The sequence below is a fragment of the Malurus melanocephalus genome, unplaced genomic scaffold, assembly GCF_030028575.1.
Source record: "Malurus melanocephalus ecotype Western Australia unplaced genomic scaffold, MMel_1.1 scaffold_266, whole genome shotgun sequence".
Classification (NCBI taxonomy): Eukaryota; Metazoa; Chordata; class Aves; order Passeriformes; family Maluridae; genus Malurus; species Malurus melanocephalus.
Genome location: NW_026623498.1, coordinates 945,710 through 967,348, shown reverse-complemented (window position 1 = coordinate 967,348; position 21,639 = coordinate 945,710). Strand labels below are relative to the sequence as shown.

Below are 21,639 nucleotides of genomic sequence, written 5' to 3'. Positions count from 1 at the left end.
ATAAATAAAGGAATGGTGAGACCTGTAGGGTGACTGCACCGTGCCACATCCATGCACAACGCTGTCAATGCCATCCCAGACCAAAGCCACCAAGGCCCAGCTGGTTTTTTTCCATCAGTGTGGGGAGAAGATTCCTTTCCCTTCCAAGATTCATGGCTCTTCCTGTTCACAGCAGCCTCACCTTCACTCGATACASCACCACCTCTTTTTTCCTGCACACACAACCCCATTTTTCCATGTTAACATCAGATTAACTGTCCCAAACACATTTAAAGCAAAATGAGAAGCATTATTCAGGCTTTTAACAGCACATTTCGCTGAGAACACCTACATTCCCCAGTTTCAYGAGGCAGAGGGGATTATGTTCCTCACTAAAAACACCAGTTCAGCTTTCACCGATTCTGAAATACATTCYGAGCTCACGACTCAAGTCTCCTGCCTCCTCCTGCCAAGGCCATTTCACCCCATGTTGTAGGTGCATATAAAAAAGTCACACTTCATCTCCTTTTAGCTCAGTTCTGGGGATTATTTTTGCAGAGGAAGATGTGGCTCAGTTCCCGCTTGCAGGAGCACACAGCGGGGAGGTTTCTGTGCCCTTCAGAGCTGACACCTGGATTGCTCTCCAGTCCTCACCCTGCTTCACCCAGGCATTTTCCTTGCCTTGGGGCATTTTCCCTCACCTCTCCYACTGTTCTCACCCACCACTCTCACCTGGGAGTTGTCCCAGCTCAACCAGGCTCCCCAAACTCCATCACCCCCCATCAGAGCAGCTCCTCCATCTCCAACCCTCAGCAAACCCTCCTTTCCTACTTCTTATCAGCAGTTTTCAACTGTAAAAGACATGGCCCAAGCTGTGCCCCGTGTTTGTGTTTAGTCTTGCCCTGGGTAAACAAAGGATTAAAGCTGGGTGTGCATCTGTGGATGGGAGGTTCTGGCAGCCCTGCGGCCCAAGCTGTGCCCCGTGTTTGTGTTTAGTCTTGCCCTGGGTAAACAAAGGATTAAAGCTGGGTGTGCATCTGTGGATGGGAGGTTCTGGCAGCCCTGCATCTCCTGTGCAAGCCAATCACACACACACATCAACTTCCCTTCAAGTATCTGTTAGGGTACAACACAGTGAGCAAACACAATAATTGCTGTTTAATTTCCCCAGAGCCGAGCTCTGCCAGGGAAAAAAAAAAAAATCATGGGGGAGGGGAATAGCTTTACAGTAATGAAAGAGAAAAGGTAAATGACAGCACTCCTCTGTGGCTGTGAGCAGAGCAGAGGGGAACAGATTGTCCAGCTGTGGCCTTAATGAATTCACAATCTTTCTGGAATGCATCAAGATTTTATTAAGTCAACTCAATTTAGCTAATGTTCCTGTAAAGTCCTGCAGTAAAATCAGTCTCCAGTGCTTCTCTCCCTCACTGGATCCCCTGGCACAGGCTGGGTCACTGCAGCTGCTCCAGGGCAGCATCAGAACACAGGTTTGATAATGGGAGTGTGTGGAACACAAACACAGAATTGTGATGGAATCCTCACCCCTGCAAGTGCTCCCAAAAYGTGTGSATGTGACACTTGGGGACACAGTTCACTAGTSAGAGTGCTGGGTTAATGCTTGKACTCCATGATCTCRRAGKGCTTCTCCAGCCCCAATGATTCCATGGTTGGTTTTTCTTACAAATCCAGACCCACAGAGAGGAAATGTGGCATGCTTGTCTTGGTCTGAACAAGCTGAAGGACTGAAAAAACACAGCAGGGCAGTGAAAAGCAGCTGTGTGCTGCTCCAGGAGTTGAACTTGGCCATTTTTACAGACTGAAGCTTGGCCTTGGTGCCTCTGCCAGCCATGACAAATAGCTTTGCACGTGCTCTAATTAAGCAGTAAGTCTCAGCAGCTTGTTCAGTAGCACTGATTAATGTCCACCTTGGGTGCACAGCAATCCTGCATATTCCAACACATTACTGAGGTTTTAAGAGAGGCTTTTAAAAATCAAGCAATATTTTACTCAACACTACAAAAAAACCCATTAAAAATGGTGTGAAGCTCTCTAAGGAATCCCCTGCAGGTCTCAGTGCTCTGGCAGGTTTTAAAGGCAGAAGCATTTTACCTTGCAGTTCCTCTGGCCATTTGTTATCTCCTGGATGGCAACACAGCCTCTGCTAAGAATTCTGCCCACAGTTCCAGGAGATTGGCTGCTCCCCCACTGTTTCCCTGCTCTGCACACAGTGAGGTTAAGCTCCCTGGTTTCATGTTTTTATCTCAAACTGCTGGCAAACAGRCTGGGCAAGTGGCAATCCAAAGAGCAGACAGGTGTGTAACAAAGCCAGGCTCACTCCTTGGCTTTTATGCTGTCAATTTACTCCCAACACAGGAAGAGTCACAGAATTTCCTGGGAACCCAGCCGAGGCTCCATCTGCATCTTCTGGATTTCATTTGGTTGTGGAAAAAAACCTGCAATCAGATAGAGCTTTCTGCTTTCTAATTGTTTGTGCTAAATGAGTGCTGGTATCCTGCTTGGTCCCCCATCACCAGGGCAAGAGGGAACTTCTCTCTCCTAAAAAAGATGCTTCTGAAAASCTCCACAGGTCCWGAGGAAACTGGGGCACTGCTGAGARRGCTAAAATAAGCCTGGAACCTGAAGATTTCACTCCCAAGTTCCTCAAGCAGTGAAGAGACCACARTAATTTCACTGTGCCTGTTACCCAAACACACAGGTCACTGCTGTAATTGCCCCAGGAGAATCCATCTGCCCTTCTTAACTACTACTAATCCTTCACCATAATTGGTGAGTAATGGAATCACTGTCAGAGATCAGAGGCAGTGCAGGGACTGCAAAGTCAAGAGAAAAAAGGAAAGGAATACATGAGCTGGATGTAAATAATCCATCCTTCAAAACAGACATTATCTGCAGGAACACAGCAAAATTCAACCACTGTGCAGCATCTTCCATCTGATGACAAAGTCAATGCAGTTTTACAAATTAAGTCAGCACATCCTTCTGAAGTTTTATGGTGGGGGGAAACAGAGGATTTATAACTGGCCGAGATCAATCCTAGTGGGAAGGACAATTGTGCTGATTMACCTCCAGCTCTGTGAGCAGCTCCAACACTGACAGCCTCCGAAATTCCTTCATAACTCCAGGCCAGGCCTACTGGACAGGCTTATCCATCCTTAATAAACCCAGGACTGGCTGAGTGTTCAACATTCACTTTCCTTTTGCCCTAAACCAAGCTGCTCTTTCCTACAGCTGGGTATCCCTGGTTCATTCCCACCTCGATGGGATGGCTTCTGCAAACCACACAGAAATCAAAACTATCCTGAAAAAAGCACCAGTAACATCTCTCCGTGCCACATCTAACTCACCATTTTCATGTAGTTCAYTTTTTCATCTTTTCCAGTGTTTGTAATTAAGGTTGCACAAACTGGCAGGAAAGAAGATAATTAACATTTTATGGAACTTACCCTCSCTATCAGCTCTATGCAAACAATTCTTTTTTTCCCTGTTTTTAGGGATTTAAGTACCAGCTTTAACAGTTCTGCAAAACAAATGCACAGCACACTGGGGCATTGTTTTAAGGCTGAGCCCCAGTTAAAAGCTGCCGCCCTTCTCTGCAGCTGTATGGCTGYACTGTCAGGCCAGAATGAAAAGAAAGCTTTTGTAATTAAGGCTTCTTCCTCCAGAGACTCCTCTTTGTTAATCAACAGAGTTCCCAATCCCCACAGGAACTCACACACTGTTGGCTGCATCCATTATTAATTCTTAGRGCCTGTCTTTAGCAGTGGCAGTGGTGGCTTTCCTGTGTCAGCACCCCCAGGTACATCCCAGGGGAAACCACAGGGTTATAAAACAGGGAGGGTTMAGGACCTCAGTGTCTCATCCACATCTGTGGAGTTTATTTCCTGCTCAGCTCCCCCTCTGCAACTTGCATTATCAACATTGCTGGGGTTAGAAATGCTGCTTTGCCCGACCCATTTCATCTCCAGTAATTTAACTTCACCCTGCAGCTCTCAGCCTGTGCCCAGTTCTGCAGCATTGCTGGGATGTTCTCACCCCTGAGCACACACACAGGGCCAGGTGAATGCAGCACAGCATGGTTCTGAGGAACAGAGCTCAAATGCCTCTGCAAAGATGGCACAAGTTGCTGTTTCCTTGAGCCAGCAGTTTTTCTGTTCCATTTTAGAGCCCACATCAAAGCCCTGGGGTTCACAGCTGGCCGTGCAGAATCTCTCCCTTCAGCCTCTTGTTAAATTCAAGTTCTCAATATCTGAACTCACACACCAGGACAAAAAGGAGAGTGGGATAAATACCCAGATAAATTAATGCCACTTATTAAGGAAAGYTTTCAGGGCTTTGGATCATGCCTTCCCCACTCCACTCACACCTCTCCATCAAYACTGTTACAGGCAGAATTCAGCAGCACAATACCCAGAACAGCATTTCCTCAATGGAGGTGCCAATTATCCCTTTAACTGCACTTTCTTTTTGCACCAGCTCAATATTTAAGTTTCTTGATTGAGTATTGCTGGAGTTGAGGTTGTGGAACAAAACCCCATTTCCCTGCTGCWGGCTCCATCCCGAGGACACCTTTCCAGGGCCTCAAACACATCCCATTTTCACTCTGTAAATCCAAGCTATCCTGGTTCCTGTGGGGGTGTGTCAGCGAGAAGCGAGCCATGAAGCCATAAAGCACTTCCAACCACCACAAACTCCATCCTGTAAACATTTTTCTATTTATCTGCCCTTCATTACAWGCACAATCTTATTATCTCTGCACATCCTCAAAGTGACAGCCGTCAGGGTCACCCTATAAAATATACATGGGCAATGTTACATCTAATGACTGGAGCAGGCAGGGAAATGAAGGATGGGAGGAGTGGAAAACCGCAGGATGTTTGAAAGGGATCATCAGTTATATCTGTGCATTTCCTGAGGTGATAATTGAATGACAGTGGCTGGGAGGAAAATCCATTTTTGAGCCTCGGAAAGGACTGCTAAGGAAGAACTGTTTTTGTGCTGGCAGCATGTAATGGCTGCCAGGAAATGGGAAYGGCTCCTTCAGCCCCAGCAGCTCCACGGATTTCAAACAGGGGCTGAGGATCACTTCAAGCACAATCAGCTAATCAAACCAATAAAAAAATATCGACAGATTTTGGTCATTTCATCTGCCACCCAGACTGCCTGTTGCTGTGCTTTGCATGTCAGCTTTCATTAATTTAAGTGAAAGGCCAATCTGTGTATGTGCATGTGCATGAGAAAGGGACACTCCAAACACAAGGACAGAGCATTGTATACTCTCATAATTTCTGTTTAAACAAAGTATTAAAAACTTAATTCTGCTATTCAGCAAGGAATTTAATCCCCCTGCATCCCAGGAAGGTACAAACGCTCATTTATTTCCCAACAAGTGAAATTAGGCCTGCAATTTTTAATAAAGTTTTACTACTTCAAGAATATTTTCCTTATTTCATCATGCCAATTTTACAAATAGAASCAAACTATATTTACCAAAACCTTTCCTGAGCTGTAACTGTTAGCTGTTTTTTTTTCTGCTTGTTGACTACTTCACAGCAATAATTCCAGCTGGTATTTCAAGCAAGCCTTTCCCAGGGAATTGTCACTTGGGATCAATACTGTCATCACTGCAGCTTGCCCTGAAGGGCTGATGGAAAYACTGAGCTGGAGCTCACAATCACAGTGGGGTTATCTCACTGCAATAAAAGAACCCCCACATTCAGACTCCTCAGTAGCTACACCAGTGTCCCAAAGCTCAGGGATTTCCTGGTAATTTTTTATCTTATTCAGATAAGATGGATGGCATTTTATTGATCTGAAAGAGCATTTCCAGTGGTGAAATTCTCTCACTTTGCAAAGCCCAGCCTGGCCCTGCTCACCTGAGCAGCCACTGCTGCCCCTGGCACTGGGCACAGAAGTTTCCAGTTGTCTGTCAAGCCCGATTAAAAGCCACCAATTGTCCCTGTGTGGCAAAGCAGGGTGAGCACCATCATCCCTCAGCATTTCTCGGGCACCCTGGATCTGCTCTGAACCCAAATCACTGCAGGTTCCCTATAACAGCCACACATGTAAATCCTACAGCACCTGAGGGCCACCAAGGACTGTTCTGCTGATGAGAGCTGCTGCTTCTGTTTGTGTGGAGCTGTCTCCTGGCCTCCCAAGTTAAACTGGAATAATATTAGCAGGGTTTATAGCACATTGTATCAGCAGGTATGGACACCAAGCAGACAACACACCACAAACCAAGGAAACAAACCCACTCAWACAAACAAACAAATACAGATGCTGAAATTCTGATCTGATTTTCCATTATCAACAGGGCAAGGAGAGCAGAGAGGTGGGCAAGAACTAGCCACTTGTTTCTCAAAAGCCACATCCAGTAARTGCTTTTATTTAAATACAGAAATCAGAATTGAGGGTCCACTTGGTCCTGTGAGAAGCACCAGCAGTGAGGCTKTGCCAGCAGCAGCCCTGTTTGAACTCCTGATGTGTCTGACCACTGACCTGCATTCCACACTTGCACACACCAGATGTTTCAGGTTCTCCAAACACATCTGTGCTGGATCACACAAAGCCTGGCTTGTCAAATGTACACACTCCCCTCGCTGACACAGCTTCCTCCTCCCCAGCTCGTGATCTCTGGGGGAGCTGCTGGGGTTGAGGAGTTTGTTACAGAAATGGCAGCAATCAGAAAATACTGAACATTATACACGACACAAACTCTGTGAAATCATCCCCACTGCTAATGAGAAATGCGAAGAAGGAATCTCCAGCAAACAACAATTTTAGAAGTCCTCAAATGTGGTTATTTCACGATGAAAACTATCAAGCCCCTGATTCCATGCTGAAGACAGACAGAACGTGACCTCTTAATAAAAATCACTAGCACAGGATGTCCAACATCTGAACAGGCCAGATGGAGGAAGAATCCYGTCCACTTTACACCTGGAAAGTATCAACTGAACTCACACAAAGCAGCAGCTTATCACTGAAAACTCCCCCACAGCCCAGAGGCTGAGGGAGGACAGGCTCCTGCTCTGAGTTATGGACCGAGCAACCAAAACCTCTCAGCAGAGTCCCTGTCATTAAGGCTGATTTTAAACAGACTCTGTTCCTCTCAGATCAGCTCCCTGAACAGCTGTTTTCCTTTTACTGCTCTGCAAGAACAGCTCCCTAAACCAGGAGATTTTCTAGATTAAGAATGGAAGGTTGAGGGGGTATTTCAGTGTTTTCCTGTTTATCAGAGCAATACATGAAAAGAGGAATATTGAAAAAGGACATCAAGCAACCCCCCACCCCCAAACCACAAAGAACTGCCACGTAAGCTGCTTATCCCTCAKTTATTGTTGCTTCCCTCCAGTCTCAAATTCTTTCTGTCAGGAAAAATCCTTAGCAAGCAAAATTGAACTAGAAGACAAAGCTAAGAGTTGTAAAGCAGCATTAGAAAGAGCAATTCATTGTAGCTCACTATAATACCTATACAGTGAGCTGAGAAGTGAAAGAAATTACCAATTCTTTCCAGTTCTGTTCCGCCCTGTGTCTCCAGCAAACATTAATCTGAGCTGCTCCCTCGGAAAGTGAATCTGATCCCCACAATCGGGGTAAGGAAAAGAGGCAGCAGTCATTTGGGGCATGACTTAGGGCTCTGACTCCTGAGGTCCTGCAAATCGACCTGCAGTGAGTTCAGAGACAAAAAGAGCTGCTGCCATCAATCCTGTCCCCATCCCTGTCCCACTGCAGGGCTGTGGGGACAGCTGAGGAGGCTGCCACAGCTCATTTTACTGAATGTGCCAAATTCAAAYAAGTCACTGATGTCAGTTCATGCTGTAAACTGCAGTGAGCAGTGGGATCAGTGTTACCTTTCTGTTATGGCCCCTACAGGGATGAGACTGGAGAGAAAAGCTGTGTGAGCAGGGAAGAAAAGGAATGGGATACAGCATGAAATGAAGGCAACACCATTGTTCATCAAACCTAAATAAATTCTTCAAATAGATGCAGAAACCCAGAGGCACAACTCAGTGCTGGAAAAAGCCTGCCATGGGTGTTGAGGATGCTGCTTTGGCTGCCATGAGTATGGAAGGGAACTGCAGTGCCCAAATGGCACCGTGCTGGATCCACCCCCACGGAAGCACAGAGGATGTACTCAGAGTCTTGGCTATCATTCCAAACTCTCCTGCTTTTCCCCCTCATTAAACTCATCACAGTGACACTGCTAAGACACAGAATCTATCTGTGTTCCAATCTTGCAGGTGTTGTTTGTAAGGTAAATAAGTCATTTCTCTCATTATTTCTATTGCTCAGGCCTCACACTTGAAATSAGCCTGGAATTCAGCCCATTCCCACCAGGATTCCCCGTGTCTTTACACTGCTGTCAGCAACTGTGACCAGGTAAACWGGACAAAAAGGGGCATCTTTGGGTGAGAACAAAGCAAAAGCAGCAAATTAAGACTGACGTTTTCATGCAAATGGTGCTAATGACAAAACTAAAAGGGAAAACACAGAAAATGATGCACAAAACCCTGGAACCTGAGTGGAATTTTCCCACAGTGTTGTTTTTCACAGCAGCACTGCCACCTCTTTGAAATGTTCCATGAATCTTTCATACACAAACACACTCCAGAGGCTCAACAAACACCTGACAGGCAGCTCAGGCATGTAAGGACTTTCACAGAGCTGATTTTACAGCATGTAAAGGACCCTCCACAGGCAGGGCTGGGAACTCCACGCCTCTTGCAGCCAGGATGAGGCAGGAGCAGGACTTTGCAGGGATGGGGAATTCTTCACTCCCAGCTCACTGCTCCACATGTGCTCTGAAGCATCAGTGACAGCAAAGCTGAGCAGCATCCTGGGGAAAAAACAGGAGCTTGGGAGAGCAGAACCATCCAGAAGTCTAAATCCACTCTGACCTATCCAGGTGCAACACATGGAGAAAAACCAGGGAACAGCTCMTAAAAGTTTGAGTAGATCCCAAAGAAGCTGAGCTGTTGCAGTGATACAGGAGGGCAAAMCCCCAAATTCCAGTGAAATGGGGATGCTGTGACCTACACTGGAAGGGCACAYTTCCCCTCCAGCAGAGCCCCAGAGCACAGGACAGGTTTGCTGCTACTCACAGGTCCCTAATCCATCACACACACACTTCTGCAAAGGGGGCTCCTAATTGAAACCACTCCAGCTGTCAAACACACACCAAAGCCCTGCCTGGGGGTCACTGGCCCGTTTYTGCTGTGGTTTGGTTACTCACCAGGCTTAGAAAAGCTGCACCCCATGACCCTGGAGAGGCAGCAGGGCCCAGAGCAGGTGTGGGGCTCCGAGTGAGCACAATTCCTCCTGCAGGAGRGCTCTGAACCCTTAAAGGAATTATTACTGGGTGCACCTCGGTTCTGTTCAAAGGTGCAGGGACCTGCARCTCATTTTTCCAGGTTTGCCTCTCCGAGGGCAGACATCCCATGGCCAACAGCTCCCTGGGGAGCAGGGAAAGCAGAGCTGCCAGGAGCCCAGCAGCCTTGGAGCGAGCCACGTCAACATTAATTATGATGGAGACAGCACAGAGGCAACAAAGCACTGGCAGCAGCTCACTCCCTCCATTCCTCACTTCCCTGCTGCCCTTCCAAACTCRGCTCCAGACATGAAGTGGAAATCCCCTCTCTCCTGCACAGGAAGGTGACTTTGGGAAATGAGGGGCAATGATCCCAGGGAGCTGCMTTACCCCAGAGCCCTGTCCTACCTGGGGACACCCATGCACACCCTGCAGGCTCCTGAAGGCTCAGATCCATCCATGTCCATCCACTGATGCCCACGAGCTGTTTCCCTGCTCCATCTGCAAAGACCCAACTATAGAATTATCCTCATTACAGAAACTGCCCTTCCTCAGCAGCTGCCAGCAGAGCAATTCCAGAACTGCAGCTGGAGACTGAACAGAGAATTGGCGAAGTTACACAGAGGGCTCTGCTCAGCAYTGAAGGACAGCAGATACCTCTGCAGAGAGACTGAAGCAAACTTTTCTGACAAATCAGAACTTCTGAATCCCAAAACATGAAGTCCCTGCTAGTCTGGGTTTGGGATTTTTGTTGTTGTTGATTTGTTCAGGGGTTTTCCCCTCATTTTGACATGACCTTTATGGAAYGACAAGCCCAGACTGAGCAGTGCACCAGAAATGCTGTTTATCCACAGCCTGCAGGATTCTACCCACACTTTCAGCTCAGAGACGACAACTAAAGCAGTCAAACATAATGCCAAACTCAGTTTTAAACATTTCCTGTATCTTTGCTACACAAGTTTCCTTGAAAAGGTCAAAGCAGAACTTCAGCAAGTCAAAGAAATCCCAAACCTTCCTGCTGGTTTGGCGCAGACACAAAGCCCTRAACGGGGTGATTCACAGGGGTTTGTTACGTATTCCTGAACTGCTGAAGCAATGAAAACTCCTGCAGTTGCAATCTGTGAATGCCAGCATGGCAGAGCAGTGACTCAGGACTGTGTAAACAGGGGATGAGGGCGATAAAAGAATAACTGCATGAGGTGGGAGACGGGAGGGGGATCTGCACCCACACACAGAACAACTCCAGGATTTGTTTCAGCAGCACTGTCCATGTGCTCCATGGAAAAAGAGTCAGGAGAGAGGGGCAAGTGGGGTCAAACCCAACCACAAACAGCAGCTCCCAATGTCCATGTTCCTGTACAGCAGCTACACTGCTGTTAAATAAAACCTTCTCCAAATAAATGTGCGATTTCCAAATATCTCCTGGGCAGCTCTGGGTTCCAACTCTCTGCTTGYTCAAATCCAACAAGACTTTTCTCCTCTTCATCCTTCAGCTGGAAATCATTTGCATCATTTTTAAAGTCTTACAAGTTTAAGATATACAGATTTGCCTGAAACAAAACCACCACAAACCTTAATACATAATAAATAAGGGGAAGATAGGAAGAGGAGTCTTAAGCCCACAGTGCRCAGACAATTTTTCAGAAGCCCTTATGCTCACAAAAAAAAGGAATGTTTTTCTAAAGCCAGGCAACAACAACGAGAAAAAAATCTATCCCATCAAATGACAGCGAGTTAGAACACGAGCTGGAATTGTTAAATCAATACAACTTCAGCACAGCACGGAGGGAGGAGGCCTTTGTCCCTGTCACAGCAAGGTGAAGGTCCAGTTACACAAGCCCCAGAGCTGTGCTGCAGCCTGCATCTCCTGCAGCAGCGGCACTCAGGAGAAATGCATTTCTCCATCTGCTYTTTTAGAGCCCAGACGGTGCAAGGTTTGTGGCACACAGCTTTAATCACATTTCAACGGGTGAGGTTTTGCAGAACAAAACCAGGTCCAAAGCAAAGCCCTCCAATTTCTGTAAATTCTGCTCTCCCACTTTCTAAGCCATGTTCCATGCCAGCTGCATTCCTGCAATGCAGTGAAGGACAGCAGTGTAGGAAGTGTTGTCTGTGTGACAGCAAAGCTGCAGAGGAGCCAGACAAGCTCCAGTGAAGCATAACCACCAAAGTGAACAACCCTGCCCAGGCAAAAAAACAACTCACTGCACAAACAAAATTCACCCTTAACCCTGAAGAAACTTAACCTTAACCTTACAGAAACTTCAGGGAAGGGAAAATAACAGATGGCAWGTAACAGGCTGCAGAAACAGGACAAGGAGAGAGAAAAGGGTTGGGTTTAAAGCTTAGTGGGGTTTCTTTTGGTTTTGCTTTGGTTTGTTTGTTGGGGAGGTGGAGTGATTTATTTCTCCAGTTCCYTCTCATTGTAACTGAGGTAATGAAAGACTTGAGCTTTGGCAAAGATCCCCTCCGTAGCCATAAAATAAAAAAGAACTGTAATTAAAGCTACCAGAAACAAAGCTAATCAAACTCAACAGTAACAAAGGGCAACAGAAACACRTTCACTGTATCAGATCTTCCTTGCTGGCCCAAAGCCCAGAATTTTCATTACATTTTTTTTCCTTTCCCCCCCTATTTCACAACAGCATTAACCAGCCCTGGCCCAGGATGCCTCAGCTTTACAAACTCTATTTGTAGATCAGCTTTTCATGATCCAAACACCCAGCATGTGGAAAGTGTTAAGTCTTTCATGTCATAGAGGAGGTCCTTAAAACTTCTACTGTTCAACTCCAAAATCTCAGAGCTTCACAGACCATTAGAGGTTTGTGAACCACAGGGAAGGGCAGAGTTAGCAAAATAAATCAGGAGTTCCTGTGGGATGTCCTGGTGCTTTACACAAGGGGCACAAAGCAGGCTCCAGTCAAACACCAGGGAGGAGTTCTCAGATTGCAGAGGAGAGTGCTGCTTTATAACCTGGAATGTGCTCTCCTSTCTTTGAAGGGTCTGGAGGCATCCAACAAAATAAAATAACTCCGTTTGTGTCAGGGGCACTGCAAGGGAAAAGGGAGCACAGAAAGTGTCTGGGGGAGGAGGAGGATCAGCTCAACTGTTCCACCCAAGAACAAACTATTTCACCATGGCAATAAAAGCACTTATCAGCACCTTCTCCATGCCAGATTTCAAACTGTACAGGAGTTTGGTAGCRTAGAACAAACACCATTCCCTGCCAATGCTCCTTATTCCAGATGACCAGAGTTGGGAAGGATTTCCCAACCACCAGGACCGTCAGCAGTTGATATTTTGTCATCAATCTTGTAACACTTTGTTTCTTAAGACTCCAAGTTTGTAAGTAAATACAGCAATTACTGGGGAAAGCAGTTTCTTCACTCACACCTCCCCAACTCCTAAGCTCACAACGTTTGCAAAGGAAAGGGGAATTGATAAATTTAACCTTGGAAGATCTGAATCAGAAGGAAACATGCCTGCCACCACTCCAGGATTTAAAAAGAGATGCAAGAAGCAAAAGGTTTTTTGTGCAATCTGATCACTCAGTGCTTGCTGTGACATCASCTGCACCTTCTGAACCAGCAGAAAGCAAGAAGAGAAGAGGGCTGGATTTCTGTCCTGCAGAACCCTGCACAGCATGGAGCTGCTGCTGGGAGAAAACAGGAGAGGTTCACCCTAAAGAACATCACCCTCACCTAGCAGCAATCACCAACATTCTATGTCCTGACAATTTGAATTCTACCACACTCCTAAGCATTTTTCCTTCAGACACAGAACTGAAAAGCAACCTGAGCAGATTCCAGCGCGTGATGGTAAATGTTTCTTACACTTACAGAGCCAATTCTATCCACAAACTGCTTTACCTGCCCCTATGGCACAGCCTCTATTCCAACCCCCCATTCTCACTTTATTCCACAATCTCTGTAATTCCTGGGAGTCTTCCTTGGCATAAAAAAAAAAAAAAACAAGTAATCAAGCAGTGCTTCTTTTTTACAGCTGGCTGGAAACAAAACTGACAAAATGAGTGCATCTGTCTCCTGGAGTTGTTATTGTCTTTTCTCCCAGCGCAGTTCTAGCAGCACATTACAGGATATTTAGGAGTGACTGATGTGTTTGGGGGCTGGTTGGGTGCCAGGRGAAGGCAGTGGGTGCTGTTCTTATGGGGCCATCTGGGGTAGGAGRTGATGACAGAGCCCTGTGATCTCCTGTGTAAGAACTGAGTTCATGCCATGCTCTGTGGCAGGCCAGGCACACTCAGAGTACACCTCACTCTGTGCCAAGGGAGGGTTTTTTTTCCTTGTGCACAATTCCTGTGTGTGACCAAACTCCTGATCACTCACTCTCCTGAACACAAAACAGTCCGAGCTGTTTGTATTTATTCACTCCTTGAACTTGAGAATTCAAAGCAAACTGCTGCAGTAGCTTTTGAAACTGTAATCTCTGTCTCCCACACTGTAAATACACACAGCAAGCAGCACAGAGAGGATTACCTGGAGAGTATTTCTCTGTTAAACCATTTCAAAAATCAGTCCCCAGGCAGGATTATACAGATTCATTTCTTCAARAAGTCACCCCCATTTGATAACATTAGCACAGCTCTAGGACAGGATGTCCCACCAGCAGCACTGCTGCTTACATGYCTTGTTTATTTTTGCCTTTCTGAAAGCCATTTTCAAGTTTTAAAGCACATCTTCAGTCACTGCCTGGATGAGGAACAAACGACAGGAAGGGTTTGATGCATGGCAGCCGTGGAGAAGARTCTTGCCAGGCTGGGACATTCAGCCATGAAAATAAACTGCACAAATCCTTGAGMAGATACCTATTTTATGTACCTGCAATTCACAGGACCTCAGGGTTGATGTCTGAGGAGCTGATACAATCTGACAACTGCCAGGGAAGAAGAAAAGCTGCTGGTTTTTCTCACAGGGAAAGAAAATACAGTATAAATATACAGCTGTTGATGAACAAAAGCATTTTAACCAGAGTCACACATATCCTTCAGCACAGATGTAAAAGAGAATTCACAATAGGAAAATAAACAAACCAAAATTCCTTAGGATGGTGAATTATAAACAGAAAGTAAGGAAAATGCAGTGGAACAGAACTCTGAGGAGCCATTGTGTTCTCTCAGTTGTTGAGGAAGACTCAGACAATATTGCATCAATTACCCAAATAATCCTGGCTTGTATCTTTGACTACAGACTTTTCCCTACAAGGCAGAAATTGTCCTTTCTGGCTCCCTGACAGAACTCCATGCAATTGCYTAATGGCCCTCTTTTACTTGCAACAATATTTTACTCCTACCTACCTCTAAACCTTCAGAGAAAAATAAACAATGAGTTCCAATCTTGTAATGTAAAATAATAAAAAAAAAGGCCACTAGAGTGCAGAGCTGATTTATTGCCCATGCWAAACTCAATTCTAGAGTCCAGCTGGCACAGTGAACACACCTTCTGCTTTTATGCTCTTCATCTAGGAGGGTTTCTGAGTAAGAAAGTCCAATAAGCAGCTCATTTTTTGAGCTGATGATGCTGTAAATTACCTTTGGAACACAAAAGTAAAATAATACAATTGAAAATTAATCCTCTTACTCTTTCAAGAGAAAGCTTAAGAGATTTGAAACAAAAACAAAGCTGATGAGGTACTTTCTTGCTTTGGTTTTGCCTGCTTCAGCTGGAATTGAGACAGGCGGGGTTTGGGAAGGGTGTTCTGGTCTTTGGAAGATGGAGTCATTAATGAATCATTAATCAATGAGCACACACACGTGGCACAGGCCAGGTGAAATGGGCTCTGCAGAGCCAGGCAAGATGAACCTCCAGGASATGGGAATTCAAAGATGTCACTCAGGGAACTGAAACAAAGGGAGCACACATGGACATGAACCATGGAGCTGTGTCCCGAGTGTGCCAGGAGCTGCACTCACCTGCAGCAGCTGCAATCTGTTTGACATATGAAGGAACACACCATGGTGAATGGGAGTTCAACCTTCATGTCTCTTTAAAGACCTTTCCAAACCTCCTGGTTTATTATCCAATAAAGWGATGACATTTGCAATAGGTTTAACAGTTAAACTTTTGAAAACAAACCAGATCACAGAGAACACATACACTGAACATCCCTCTGCAAACAGCTTTCAGCTCAGAGCCACTTAAATTCAGGAATATCTCCATCTGAGTGAGCTCAGCTCCTATGAGCTCAGCATTTCATTACATTCCTTGGCTTTCCTTTTCCTGCTCCTGGTGAGCAGCACGAAGTGCCTGGCTGGGAGCTGCCTCAGCACACTGCCTTACCTTGGAGTCAAACATTAATGCAGTGCTCTTCCTCCATCAGCTCTTAGAGCCACACTCACAAAAACAGGAAAAAAAAAAAAAGGCAGCATGTTCCCTCCAGAAGAGTTTGTTATGCAAATGATTCAGTGGTTTCACTTACACAGGAAAAGCAACTGCTGCCTCTGCTCTGYTTCTCACTGGACTGAAGCCCAGTAGGATATTTGCTCCGACTAAAGAAAAAAAGTCTCAGCCTATCATTTGAAATCATTTCTGAAATGCAAAGCCCACAAGCCCCTGTCTGAACAAGAGCAAAGCCCTGTGCCTGCAATGGCCACGCTCTGGAAGCAGCAGCAGCAGCGAGCAGGATGAAATGAAAAGAAGCAGTGGCTGTTTATGTTGGCAGTCGCTTCAAACTCTAATGGAAAATTTCAGCTCTGACTGCATCCAGGCTAGAACAAGTTATTAAAGAAAAAGGTTCGGCTTTCAAACAGAAAAGGCTTCCACAGCCCGTCCCTCTCAGAACRCTCCCGCAGCAAAGACGAGGCAGGAAATGATATGCCTTAACTGCACTGTATTAATATTCCATCATTAGGGGAATATGGCCTCAAATAAAACAGATTTCCTTGGGGAGGAGAGCAGCGATAAAGCCCACGCCACAGCCACCAACGCAGCTCCTGCTACAAACAAGGCTCACCACTAAATGCAAATATTAAAAAGCCAGTGTAGGGCTAAGTAATCACTTTATACCAACAGACCAAGAGATATTCATCTAATTATCCCCCTCCTCTGATCAAAGGCAAGCTGCTATTTGAACAATTGTGTCGAGGGAAAAGCTGTACCTTTCAGARGCTCGGGAGAGTTCTGCACAAATATTCCTGAGGCTGTTGGCTGCCACGAGCAGCGACATGAGGAGGGCTCCGTCTGTCCTCAGAGGGACACACACCTTGCCAGCCCGCACATATGGCAACTGCRCTGACCTTTCAGCTAACACACACTTGCACTATATTTAAGAGCTACTCAGGAAGCCAATATTGTGTATTATGTAACACAAGATTAAGCATTAATGAGGCAAGAATAAAATTGTTTATCTAAACCCCAATCTAAAATTAAACASAAGTTTATGCTGAAAGCTCACACTGCACTCATTTTGTCTCCTAACATTAACAGAGCACAGCTTATTTAGTCTCTGAGGTAAGTCCCAGCAGCATTTAATTTGGAGAGAAAGATTTTACTATCAGAAGAGAGACCATTTTTCCTGAAGAAATGATGCATATTTAGCTCTTATGTGCATAAATACAGCACGGTGCAGGTATTTCAATCTCAGGAAACAGCCAATATTCATAACTCCTGTTTACACTGTGCTTTAGAGCTAAATAAAGGAGCATCCACCCAGAGGCAAGATTGCACTTTGTCATCCCTTGCTCAGCAGCCAAACCAAAATCACACACACCGCAGATACCTCTGTGCTCAACGGGGGAATGCAGAACAGAATGAGCCCGGAGCCCGTGTGCCTGCACAAAGATCCCCTGTCCTCCTCCTGGGCTCCTTGCTAAGCCTCAGGAGCTGAGAGGAGAGGAGAAGAGGCACAGAGAGCAYGGCACCAAGAGCTGGGCACAGTGAGTGTACCATGAACTGCCCTTGAGGAACACAGCACCCAAAGCAAGGTCACCCTCAGCTCTCAGAACCTGCACAAGAGCCCCACAGCACTCAGGCCCAAGCCCATGAAGGACAARGCAGCYCCAAAACCTCAGTTCAGCTGCAGTGAAGGCCATGACTGGATAACAGCACTCCTGAACCTCGGGAAGCTGCCAAAGGGACAATCACACACATCCCCTCCATTTCTGGGGGATGAGGATGGAGTTGCACTGCTCAAACAACACCCCTGACACAAAGCAAACAGCAGGAACCCCAACCAGAGGCAAACAATCCTATTTCTGCTGGGATTATGGCCTTGAACAGTTCAAACCAACTCAAACTGCCCCCAGAGGCTTCCAAAAGTTTGTGAGAGCACAAGGACAGGCCGAAGAACAGGACCCAGCTCTGGTCCCAGCAAGGTGACACCAGGACTTGGCACCTCCTGCCCCTGCTCTGATGGAGTTACTGCTCTGAACAAGCTCAGTCTGTTCCATGTTTCTATTTACCTCCTGCACGTCGCCACCACCGAGTTAAGCTGTTTCCATGAACACAGAAAGGCAATCCCCAACCTTGGAGGCATTTAAGCACCTTTATCTCAGGCCTATCACAACGCTGCTGCTTCTAAAACTCTCAAATTCAAGTAGCTCAGTGTAATCATCTAAAGAATTCAGAGCAGAATGTTAAATACTCAGAAAATCCTGTATTATCACAAAGTTTTAGCAAATTATCCCAAAATGGGTGGATGGGAGGGGAATAAAACCACATTTAAAGCCAAATCAGATAGTTAAGGAAACTGCTGCCAGCTGTGCACCTTCCATTCTCACAACATGTGAATTTAAATGAAACTAATTATTGAAAACTGCTCACGTCACAGAGAAGCCTCCAAAATTAAASTTCTTACCATGAAGAGGAGTCAGCAGTGCTGCTGAGCATGAACCAAAGGAGAGCAGGGCAGCTCAGCAGTGGGGTCAGGCACCACAACTAAGGGGGAACTACCCAGGGAAGATAAAAGGAAGGAAGGCACATGGGGATAGTGGAAAAGGTGGATTTCAGACAGCTCAATGGGAACACAAGGAAGTTTCAGAAGTTTTATTTAAAATCTCACAGCCCATCTGCATGGAGGCACATTTTCTCACAGTGTGAGAAGGTTAATGCTGATCCAACATTAAAGCAGTGCCTGCCTCGATCCACTGAACCCCTCATGGGGACATAAACATGGAAATAAACCCGAAATCTGAAATAAACCAGCAAAGACCCAAACAAACACACCCTTGATGTGGAATAAACATTCTCTTTCACAAAGCTTTTTTCTTAAGGATTACTCACTTAGAAGAAATAATTCAAAAAAATGTTTTGAATTTTCACTGTGTTGAACTAGTCAAAACACACATTGACAAATACTGATTTTCCTAATAATTCCAAATACTGATAAGACAAATAGATTTTCCTAAAAGTTACTGCACTAGGGAGGAAAAAAAGCCCAGGCACAACTCAAATAGGCCATTCCCTAACACACTTGTGAAAGCTCAGTACAGGATGGCCTAATTCTCATCTCTCACCACGGCCACTTTACACCTTCCCAAAGYAGCAAAGAAATACAATGTCATGGTCACCTCTATATCCTGACTTTCTTCACAGCAGCCTCAGCTTGATTTAACACAAAGTAGGCCTGGTCCCTACAAGAATTCTGTATTTCTGTAGCATTCCTTATCTTCTACCGTTTCTTTGCTCCAAACACAGGGTTTAAGGTGATATTAGGGAGTATTTTCCACCAGTGAAGGGTCTAGGAAAGGACACATTTTACAAAAATCATGATAATAAGGAGACCTAAATTTTAGTGGGGTTTGCAGAGGCAAAACCCCCTGGCTCCCCTCCCCACAGCCTTCAGTGAYCAGGAAGAAAAACTCTTAATAAATCAAATGTACTGAGCCACTAAGGCAAGTCACTCCAAGAATGGTCCTGACACATTTTTAACTATCCTGAAGTTGTTTTAGTGCTTTTGTATCCATCTAACAACTTTTTCAAGTTTCACCTTATGTTAATATGGAGGCTGAGCAGGGGAATAAGGCCTTTCCCTGGTGTTTCTGAAATTGCTACAGGGTTACTACACAAACACAAAAATGGCAAGCAAAGCATCTGAAATTATTCAGATGATGAAAAAATGCAGACAAATTAATCCCACAGCCTTGTCATTTACGTTATTCATTATTCCACTTTAAAGAACAGAAGTAAAACCGGACARTCAAATATTTACTGTAGCCTTTATTCTGCAATGCCTTCCCATAGCAAAACTGCTGTAAATTTTGGCAGAAAAGGATTGGGAATTAGAGAAAGCAGAAGTGAGGCCTGTGGGCAAAAATAGGAAGCAGAGATTATAAACAACCCGTTGTAGGTCAAAGGTTATTTGTAGATCAGTTACCACAGGGGCTAAAAAAACCCCTGAGCCCAAACCCATCAACACGATACTTCCCACAGCTCAGACTCAATATTTAGTCTTCTCTGTAGTAAAAAATTGGGCCTAATGAAACAAAAATATAACAGCTGAAAAACGAGAGCCTGTGTGAGGTTTAACACCACTTGCAAAACTTTTACCAAACCCCTAAGCCTGATATACAAGCTCCAACAGAAAAGTCAAGTAGCACAACCCAAGACAGATATCTGCCCCCTGCTCTCCATTTTTCATGTTTTCTTTTTCTGCCCCCTACAAAATGTTCTTCTCCACCACAAAACACCCACATTTCATATTTAAATATAAACTTAAATTTATAAAAATGCAATAAACTTCATAGTTGCTGTAATTCAAACTCAGAAGAGGACTTTTGCTGCTCAGCAACTTTACCATCAGCAGAATTCATTTCTAAAGGCAAACACTGACTTGTTCTAAATCCATTCCAGGAGATATTCTGAAGAAAAGAGGAAAGGCATGGTATGTGCTGGGTTTGTCAGATGCTGATAAGATCCATCCTRTCTCAGCATTCCTTCCCAGTTCTCACCTTTCCAGCACTGGGCCTCCATGCCTCAAAATCCAACAGAATACTGAWGTCCACCAACACCTGATCAGTAATTTCAGTTTTCTTTCTCCTTAGAATGAGTTAACTTGTAATTATCTCATCCTCCCTCTCCTTTCTAACTCACACAGTGTTACTAGTTACCACCAAAAGATTTGTGTTATCACAGCACTGTCTCACAAGAGCCTCTGGGAGGAGAATGGAAACATCCTACAGAAGCTGAGACGTTTTAAAATATTCTTACAGCAAAGCTCTTCCCCACTGCACACCCAAACTCCACCCCTACAAAAGTCTAAAGAATCAGTTAGGCTTTAAATCACTGTTTTCCAGATCACTAATATGCCGCTAGAAAACAGTCCAACTCCATTTCTATGGAGTTACCTCCTTTCTAAATGCAGAACAAAAATGAAACCACTTTCCCAAACCCTCCCTGCAKTTAAAGGACACCTGCAGAACAGAAAGCAAAGCTCATTTTAGGACAAATGGAAAAGCTGACTGGATTCCCAAGGCTTCCCAAACCCTGTGTCCCTTGCAGGAGTCCCCCACTGCTCCCTGCCCGTGTCCCTGGAGCCCTGCCGGGATTTGGGGTGGAATGACAGTTATATAACCCCGGTGAAGTTGGGGAGAGCCATGGATCCATCCCCACACACGAGTTCCATGGATTGGGAAGAGTTAAACACAGCCCCAGCACCGTGCGGGTCACAGCAGCAGCGCAGCCCTCGGCCTGCCCGACCCCATCAGATGTTGTTTTGGTTTAGGTTTTCTTTAATTACGCGATGCCATTCGAGCCCGACTGGATGACACAGAATATATTATCCCGTCATAATGTCAGAATTTAAAATTAGATTTGGTCTCCATAAACACACTTCACCCAGGCTCAGCGGCTCCGGCCAGCCGTGACGATTATTTTATGTAACATCTTTCATACCCCAAGACCTAAAAACTGCGCTAAAAACCAGCAGCTGCCTTGGCTGGCTGTGCATTTCCCTTCCGTTTATCTGAGGAGAATTCGGGGTGAAAAGGAAAGAGTTTCGCAAGATCAAGCAGCGAAGCAGAGAGAGAAACAGCGAATTACATAAAGTCCAAATGTACTTACGGTCTCCTTATTGGGAAGCAACTCCTTTCGGATTCTGAAGAAGTTCTTGCCGTACTGCCTCAACCCCTTAATAAACCGTTTCTGTGATAAAAGATAACAAAAACAGCGTGTCAGCAGCAGCAGCAAAAAACAAAAAAAATCTTAAAAGAGATTAAAAAATCCCCCGAAAGGCTGCTGTGAATCGGCAGAGGAGCCGAGCGGCGCCGGGAGCCCAAGGTCTGTCGGGGGAAGCGAACGCACCTACACGGCTGCRAACGGGCGAAAAGGGCTTGGGAAAGACACCGAAAAATCCCAGCCGCATCCCCTTCCACGTCC

The 21,639-nt window shown here is 45.4% G+C and overlaps 2 protein-coding genes across 2 annotated transcripts in view; both read right to left on the bottom strand.

Moving 5' to 3' along the window:
• Positions 1–21,633, bottom strand: part of LOC130579310 (arginine-glutamic acid dipeptide repeats protein-like) — a 43,135-nt gene extending 21,502 nt beyond the window's left edge. Inside the window, exons 1-2 of the mRNA XM_057375995.1 lie at positions 21,565–21,633; positions 21,325–21,405 (exon numbers count right to left, since the gene is read on the bottom strand). The gene's annotated coding sequence lies outside the window, so the exon portion shown is untranslated. The remainder of the gene's footprint in view (positions 1–21,324; positions 21,406–21,564) is intronic.
• LOC130579308 (arginine-glutamic acid dipeptide repeats protein-like) overlaps positions 1–21,639 on the bottom strand; it is a 157,160-nt gene that overhangs the window by 6,170 nt on the left and 129,351 nt on the right. The window contains exon 11 of the mRNA XM_057375994.1: positions 21,325–21,405. Coding sequence (XP_057231977.1) covers positions 21,325–21,405 — 81 coding nt within the window. The remainder of the gene's footprint in view (positions 1–21,324; positions 21,406–21,639) is intronic.